The 8,359-nt window shown below is 63.8% G+C and overlaps 1 protein-coding gene across 4 annotated transcripts; it reads left to right on the top strand.

Moving 5' to 3' along the window:
* Positions 1–1,453: 1,453 nt before the first annotated feature.
* Positions 1,454–8,359, top strand: LOC140627390 (melanoma-associated antigen 1-like). 4 transcript variants are annotated; one of them, XM_072815649.1, is made up of 4 exons: positions 1,454–1,834; positions 4,609–4,676; positions 6,270–6,363; positions 6,524–8,359. In XM_072815649.1, exon 4 carries the CDS (start codon positions 6,545–6,547, stop codon positions 7,568–7,570), a length of 1,026 nt encoding a protein of 341 aa, XP_072671750.1. In that variant the 5' UTR covers positions 1,454–1,834; positions 4,609–4,676; positions 6,270–6,363; positions 6,524–6,544; the 3' UTR covers positions 7,571–8,359. The 4 variants fall into 4 exon arrangements, with proteins under 4 accessions (XP_072671750.1, XP_072671749.1, XP_072671748.1 ...); XM_072815648.1 differs by lacking the exon at positions 4,609–4,676; XM_072815647.1 differs by lacking the exon at positions 1,454–1,834 and having other exon boundaries at positions 3,453–4,676.

Here is an 8,359-nt window from a genome sequence, read left to right as displayed (position 1 = left end):
CAAGAACCACCCAGGATAGGCAGCTTCCTGTGGGGCAGCTCCTCTTTTGAACACCTCCACCCCAGCCTTGCACCTTAAAGGTGCAGAATCTGGAGTCTTGCACCTAAGGAAACGTGTGTGCCTGACTTAAGTCCCGTAGTAAAAGAAGACAGTGGACTGTGCTCTGTGAGCTCACAGTGTGGTAACGAATCCCTTGACTCCCGAAGCTTCTGTAGAATCAGCCTCATGCAATTTCCTACACTCCCAATCGTGCTGGCCATTCTCCAACTGTCAGGACCCAGTCCCTCAACCTTGTCCCTCATTTTCTCTCACTGGGGGGATCAGATCCTTGATCCTGCAAGGAGGAATGCAAGGAGAGGAGGCATGCACCATCCTCATGGGTGGTCTTGTCTCTGCACCTCAGCCACAGACTTCTGTGTATTTTCCAGTTGGCCACCTGCAATTGTCCAGAGTGGTGGTACAGTCGGAGGGACCATACAGTGGCCAAGGGGCCAAGAGCCCTGGGGGCAAAGGGGTAGAAATGTGCCCTTTTTCTTTGCAGCCCAGGATGGCACCATTACATGCAGTCATTATGTCCCCTCCATGTCCTCCAAAATATGATAGCTCCCTTCCTATTTCCAGTTTCTTTGAAACTGTATTACTTTCCTATTGCTGTGGTAACAGATCACCACAAAGTTAGTGGCACAACACAAATTCATTAATGGAACAACACAAATGTTGGAAGTCAGAAGTCCCAGGAGAGTCTCACTGGGCTAACATCAAGCCATGAGCAGGGCTGTGATGCTTTGGGAAGTCTCCAAGGAGAAATGTGTTTTCATGACTTTTCCAACACCCAGAGGGTGACCACCATCTTTGGCTCATAGATGCTTCCTCCATCTTGAAAGTCAGCAATGGGCAGTTGAGTCTCTCACATGACCGTCTCCTTCCACTTTTGGTATAAATACATATACAAACGCATGTATAACGGGAACACACACGCACATACGTGTGTCGCTGTCCGTATTTAGGTGATATGTACGTACATTTGCATACCAGCACCTATAATCTGCACACCTTATACATACGCGTGCACTGGACACACGCTAGGTAGAGAGGGACGGTGTGTTTCTCCCGATGACGCAGCATGTCAGGGGAAAACTCCCTGCAGTGGGCCCCGCAATACGGGACACCCCTAGACACCCTTGCAGCTGCTCGGCCGCCCCCAGGAAACTAAACCTTTAACACGATGTCCCTAAAGTCTGGCTGCTGGCCAAGGGACCCCGTGGGAAGGGGCGCTTCCTCCCGGCCCCTGCCCCTGCCCTGCCCCGGGGCTATGGGCGCTGCGGCTGCACAGCAGGCCTGTGTCCTGATGAGGGCCTCCTGGGTGAGGACTGAGAGCCGACCTGTGCCAGGACGCTGGGGGCCGCCGAACCCTGCTGTGCCCCTGCCGGCAGCCCTGGGCCACCCCGGGACCTGCAGAGCCGGTGGGGCCCGAGCCGCAGCAACCACCCCTCGGGCGCTCAGGGACGACACGTCGGGGCCTGAGAGGCTCGGTGTAAGGGGCACCGACTGAGGTCTGCAGAGAGCCGAGGCCGCAGCCCGCCCGAGTCCGGGGAGGGAGGACCCGCGAGAGGACCCAGGGAGCCTCCCACAGGTGTCCTCCTACCCCCGCCACGCAGAGCCCATCTCCCGCGGACGTGCAACCAGCCCTTAGGGACCCCTGGCACGGGGTCCGGATGTGACGTGGGCCGACTTCCGCCTCGGAGGTCTGAGGGAGCGGAGGGCCTCGTGTGGGGGGCGCATTGGGGTCCCCTGGAAGGAGGCCAGGCCCGGGCCGGCGGCAGCCGGGCAGCAGGTAGCCCCGGGAGGGGGCTCCGAGGGCGGGGGAGGGGCCCCGGAGGGCGGCGGGGGGTGGGGGGGCTCTTTCTGAACCCTGAGAGACCACACGGGGGAAGGTGGGGCCGCGGCGTCGAGCTGAGGCCTGGATGCCGGGGCCTGGGGCAGAGGCCTCGGATCCCCGGAGGCAGGACGGGCCCGGGCCCTCCCCGGAGTGGGGTGAGGAGCTGAGGGAGAACTGCGGGGGTCCCCCACCCCACCTTCATGCCTCCACTCCTCCCTGCGAGAGAGAGTCACTGGGCCCCCACCTCGGGGCTGGGGGCGGCCCTGGGGAGGCCGGACACACACGGCCACCCGGGAAATGGGCTGGGGGGGGGGTTGGGGACCCGAGCCCAGGGAGCTCAGGAGCCCAATCCTAAGGGAAGTTTGCCAGGGCCTGAGGGGGGGAGGGACCAAGGAGCCCAGGACAGAGGGGACCCGGCGGAGGTCAGGGCCCATGGTGAGCCGGGAAGGCCGCGGAGGAGCCGAATGGGGCCGGATGGTGGCGGCGGGTGCGGAAGGCCTGGGACATCCGGGTACCCGAGAGCCTGAGGCCTGGTGTGGCGGGAGCAGACGCTGAGGGTGCTGGAGGGAGGGTCCCGGGGCTAAGGGGAGGCGAGGGATGGACCCTGAGGGGGACAGAGGGGACCCGGCGGAGGTCAGGGCCCACGGTGAGCCCGGGAAGGCCGCGGAGGAGCGGGACGGGGCCGGATGGTGGCGGCGGGTGAGGCAGGCCTGGGACATCCGGGTACCTGAGAGCCTGGGGCCTGGTGTGGCGGGAGCAGACACTGAGGGGGGGGGAGGGTCCAGGGGCTAAGGGGAGGCGAGGGATGGACCCTGAGAGGGACAGAGGGGACCCGGCGGAGGTCAGGGCCCACGGTGAGCCCGGGAAGGCCGCGGAGGAGCGGGATGGGGCCGGATGGTGGCGGCGGGTGCGGCAGGCCTGGCACATCCGGGTACCCGAAAGCCTGAGGCCTGGTGTGGTGGGAGCAGACGCTGAGGGTGCTGGAGGGAGGGTCCCGGGGCTAAGGGGAGGCGAGGGATGGACCCTGAGGGGGACAGAGGGGACCCGGCGGAGGTCAGGGCCCACGGTGAGCCCGGGAAGGCCGCGGAGGAGCGGGACGGGGCCGGATGGTGGCGGCAGGTGAGGCAGGCCTGGGACATCCGGGTACCCGAGAGCCTGGGGCCTGGTGTGGCGGGAGCAGACACTGAGGGGGGGGGAGGGTCCCGGGGCTAAGGGGAGGCGAGGGATGGACCCTGAGAGGGACAGAGGGGACCCGGCGGAGGTCAGGGCCCACGGTGAGCCCGGGAAGGCCGCGGAGGAGCGGGATGGGGCTGGATGGTGGCGGCGGGTGCGGCAGGCCTGGCACATCCGGGTACCCGAGAGCCTGAGGCCTGGTGTGGTGGGAGCAGACGCTGAGGGTGCTGGAGGGAGGGTCCCGGGGCTAAGGGGAGGCGAGGGATGGACCCTGAGGGGGACAGAGGGGACCCGGCGGAGGTCAGGGCCCACGGTGAGCCCGGGAAGGCCGCGGAGGAGCGGGACGGGGCCGGATGGTGGCGGCGGGTGAGGCAGGCCTGGGACATCCGGGTACCCGAGAGCCTGGGGCCTGGTGTGGCGGGAGCAGACGCTGAGGGGGGGCGGAGGGAGGGTCCAGGGTCTATGGGGACTGAGTGATGGACCCTGAGGGAAACAGACGGGACCCGTCGGAGGGTCACAAGGGCTGTGAAGCCCCCCCGGGGGATAGGGACTTGCCCTCACGTGGGAGTATGGGTGCTCAGACTTCCATATCTGGGTCTCCCGAGACACTGGGGGCCCCTGGCGTCAGGAGCAGGGCCTAGGATATGTGGGCAGAGGGGAGGGCCCCGGGTGCTGCTGGGAATCCCGGTGAGGATGTGGAAGATGCCCAGGGGACCCTGCACCCCAGCCCAGAGTCGGTCCCGGGAAGGTCGTGGGTGCGGTTGGGAACACGTGGTGAGGCCCCCCTCCGCATCCGGGCTCTCAGAGACCAGGGGGCTGGTGTTCAGAGCAGGGCCTCCCTGAGGGGGCAGAGGGTGGGCCCAGGTCCTGCTGGGTTCCTGGCGAGGATGTCCATGGAGGACGAGGGACCCTGCACCCCAGTCCACAGTCAGTCCTGGGAGGCAGGCCGAGTGGAGCCAGGCAGAGGCCCAGGCACCCAGGGAGCCCCGCCAGCAGGGGGGGAAGAAGGGCCCAGGGAGCCTGTCTCCCGCCCCCGAGCTCAGCCCCCTCTGTGAGCCCTGGGAAACCCCCGGGCTGGGTTGCGGTCTTGATGTTAAGACGGTCACTACCTGTCTCCGTTGGGGTCCGGGCAGAGGGGAGGGCCTGGGTGTGAGCGGCCCAGCCTCCGGACGGCTGCGCGAGGGGCCCGAGGTCTCCTAGGGCTGGAGGAAGGACCCCCGAGGGACTGAGACCCCGAGGGAGTCGGTCCCCAGGGAGCCCCGAGCACCACCGCCCTGCCCCTGCTTCAGCCTCGGGAGGCTGCAGGGGGTGGACAAGTCCTGAACTTCATGGCCGTTGGTGCGATGGGGCCTCCCACACTGTGGCCATTGGGCTGGAGCACTACCTCCAGGGTGTGGGCGGCGGTGGAGTCGGGTGGGGTGAGGGGCAATGGCCCACGTGTGGCTGGCGGCCAAAGCCAGTACCACAGGGGCACTGAAGCCCTAGGGACACAGACTAGACTGGGTCCTGGGAGCCCCCGGGCCCGATGACCACCTTGGGCTGTCCTGGCTTGCCAGCCAAGTCTCTCGGAAGGAGCTGGGTAGGAGCCCGCCCACAGCCAACCTGGGGCCTAAAGGGATTGAAGGTAAGGACCACAGGGAGGAGTGACGGACCCTGGGTCCCAGCACATGCAGTCCAGGGAGGGACCCTGGGCCCCAGCACATGCAGTCCAGGGAGGAAGGAGGCCCCCATGCAAGATGAGCCCATGCTTCCATCCTGATGTCCACGTCTGGGTGTTAGAGCCTGAGGGCTTGTGCTTCAGTGGAGCAGGGCCTCGGGGGGTGGTTGGGGTGAGGGTGTGTTTGGAGGGCACTCGGCCTGTGAGGAGTCAGGGTGAGGACCCTGGGGACGCCTGGCTGGCCCCACCTGGCCCGTGACCAAAGAAGCCAGTGCAGTGGAGGGAGGCCCTGCCCTGTGGGCAGCCCACCGAGGATGGGAGAGCGCTGGCCCTCAGTGGCATGCTCACTTGTCCCTGGGGCGGGTGGGCGGCAGGAAGGTGGCCTCACCTGGGGTTGGTATGGTCTTGGTGTGAGGGTCACGTGTCCTCTATGGGAGGATGGGGGACCGGAGGAAGAGCAGGTCCTGGCAGGATAATGCTGAGGACCCTCCCGGGAGCCTGAAGGCATCTGCGCCCCAGGACAGAGGGGCCAGTCTCCAGGCCAGCCCTTCCTGATATTGCTGAGGGATTGGGGGCGGGGGGGCTTTGCGGCTGTGACCTGCCTGGCAGAGGACACAGGACAGGATGGGGACATAGGACATAACAGGGTACCTCTCCCTGCTCCTCTCCTAGTTCTCAGGGTGTTGAGGACCCCGCTGGGAGAGGTCCCAGTCAGAGTGTGGGAGGAGGCCCACCTGGGTGATAGATGCCTAGGAGTCCCAGGGCCTGCCAAGAGTCTTCTGAGGAACCCCGCCCACCCCACATTGAAGGGGTGTATGGCCCCAAAGACAGCCATCAGGCCCAGGAGGTGATGGCCCCAAATATGGGTGCCCTTCCCTGGCAGCCCTAGGAAGGGAACCCGTGGTGCAGCCTGTCCCACGGAGCCCCTCCTCCTCTCCAGATCCCTGGGCTCAGGGAGGGGCGGGCCTGGGCCTGAGGGACTGGATTCAGGTCAGCAGAGGAGGCGGGTGCCCTGCCATGGCCCTGGTCCAGGACCTGGCGGGGATCGAGGTGAGAAATGAGGGGATGCCTCCCACAGCAGGATCCCTAGGGACCATGTGTGGGCCATGGGGAGAGGCGGGACCGGTGGCCCAACTGATTTCTCTGGACTTTAGCTGGTGGGGAGTCGTGGCAGGGGCCCTTGCAAGGAAGGTGCAAAGAGGGTGGCCTCAGGGCTAGCCGGAGGGTCTTCCCAGGCCTTGTGTGGGGTCCAGGTGAAGACACAGAGGCACCCCATCCCAGCCCAGATGGAAGCCAGAGCTGGCCCTGGACTTTGGCAAGTGTGGCCTGGGCTTGGGCCCTGGCTTCCTCCTGTGGAGTGTCGAGGCCCTGTTTTCTTGCAGGGATGTTTGGCCTGAGAAGGACAGGGCCGGGGCAGACCCTTGAGAGGCCTGGGGGGGAACGTCCCACCTGGGCTGCCGGGGACCTCCCAGACTGTAAGCCAACCCTCCTGTCCACACTGGGCCCCAGGGCTGGGCTGGCAGTCTGCATCCTGAGGACCCTCCTCCTTCCCTCCTGCAGGGACTTCAAGAACTGGCAGCGGAGGCCTCGGTCTGAGGCGGGCGTCCCTCGGGACACAGAGCTGAGGAGGCACGGGCCAGAGCCACTTGTCCAGGTGAGGTGCACGCTCTCTCTGAGCCTGGTGTCAGGGGCTCTCCCAGCCCAACACGGGAGCCCTCTGCAGGGGAGCCCGGCACGGCCCCCTGTCAGCCCTGGCACCTCGGGGTATCTTGGCCGGGCTGCCCTCTGACAAGCTCTCCCAACTCTGTCTTCAGGTTCAGCCCGAATCTGACACCATGCCCCTGAGGAATAGCAGCGAGCTTTGGAAGCAGGGAGACCTAGAGGAGGCCCAGGGCCTGGTGGATGCTCAGCTGTCTGGGGCTGAGGAGGAGGAAGAAGGGGAGGAGGAGGCTCCACCTCCCCCCTCTCCCCCATCTCCCCCGGACCCCCTATCTCATCTCTTTCTGTCCTCCTCCTCCTCCTCCTCCTCCTCCTCCTCCTTCTCCTCCTCCTCCTCCTCCTCTTCCCCTTCCTTGTCCTTCTGTGGCATGGTCTGTGGCGCCCCAGAGGAAGGGTGTGCTGCTGCCGGGGCCCTGAGTGCTCCCCAGAGCTCTCAGAGTGCCGACCCCTCCCCCAGTGGTGGGGCAGCTGGTGGCCTTGGCCAGCCCGAGCCTCCTGGCCCCAGCGGCCCAGGGGAGGCGGGAGATGAGGAGCTCTTGGTGGAGGGCAGTTTCCGCATGAAGACGGCTGCCCTGGTGGTATTCCTGCTCCTCAAGTATCGCACCAAGGAGCCCATCAGCAAGGCAGAGATGCTGGAGGTCTTCTCCCCAGAATACCAGGACGACTTCCCCGCCATCTTGAGCCAAGCGTCCATCTGCTTGAGGCTGGTCTTTGGCCTAGATGTGATTGAAGTGGATCCCAGCGAGCACTCCTACGTCCTCAACCCCATCCTGGGCCTCACCTGGGATGGGATGCTGAGCGATCAGTGGGGTATCCCCAAGACCAGCCTCCTGGGGCTGATCCTGGGGTTTATCCTACTTCAGGATGGATGTGTCCTTGAGGAGGAGGTGTGGGAGACTCTGGGGTTCACGGCAGTGTACGATGGCCAAGAGAACACCATCTATGGGGAGCCCGTGGATCGCCTCACCAATGTCTGGGTGCAGGAAGGCTACCTGGAGCGCCGGCAGGTGGCGGGCAGTGACCCTGCCCGCAATGAGTTCCTGTGGGGGCCCAGGGCCTACGAGGAAACCAGCAAGGTGCAGGTCATGGACTTTCTGCTCCAGATCGGTAGCAACAACCTGGGGTCCTCCCTGGTCCTGTGAGAAAAGATTCTGAGATAAGGAAAAGGGGCCACAGCCCCAGGGGCAGCCAGTCCCTTTTCAAGCTTTTGTGGTTCCGGCATGAAGGGAGGCCTTAGGGTGCTTCCTCCCGGTGTTGTCTCGTTGGATTTGTAAAGAGAAAGTCCTGGGCGTTCTCAGGGGTTAAGGGCCAGGGCATTTTGGGGGAAAGCAGGGCCAAGAGCCTCTCTGGGGGCCTGGGCTCTACAATGACCCCGACATCCAGAGCTTGGTTTCTTTGAGGAAGCTCTCCCTGTTTGTTCCTTGGGATAGAAGGTTCCCGCAGCCCAGTGCGTGAGTGACACACACCGCTTCGCGTTCGTACTTCCCCGGTTCAATATATTTTTAAATATTTATTATTTATTTATTTATTTATTTATTTATTTATTTATTTATTTGTTTATTTGTTTATTTATTTGTTTGTGAGAATACACAGAGTGCAGAGAGAGAGAGAGGCAGAGACACAGGCAGAGGGAGAAGCAGGCAGAGGGAGAAGCAGAGAGCCTGACATGGGGCTTGATCCCGGGTCTCCAGGATCATGGCCAGGGCTGAAGTTGGCACTAAACCGCTGAGCTACCCTGACAGCCCCCCAGTTCAAGAGTTAAGAGTTTTGTCTGCCCTGGATACAAGTTGGGAGACCCTCTCTCCTTGTTTGGGTTCTGGATGAAAACACAGGGCAATGGCGTTGGAATCTGTTGGAAAGGCCAAGAGTGGAGCAGGCAAGTGCTGGAGGGTGGAAATAGGAAAATAAACCTTGTTCACTTTTGCTTCTTA

This window comes from Canis lupus, chromosome X (assembly GCF_048164855.1).
Source record: "Canis lupus baileyi chromosome X, mCanLup2.hap1, whole genome shotgun sequence".
Classification (NCBI taxonomy): domain Eukaryota; kingdom Metazoa; phylum Chordata; class Mammalia; order Carnivora; family Canidae; genus Canis; species Canis lupus.
This window is presented reverse-complemented; position numbering and strand designations above follow the sequence as displayed.

What these genes read in the sequence shown, in the direction of transcription:
- LOC140627390 (XM_072815648.1), top strand. Translation starts at nt 6,545, where the DNA reads ATGCCCCTGAGGAATAGCAGCGAGCTTTGGAAGCAGGGAGACCTAGAG.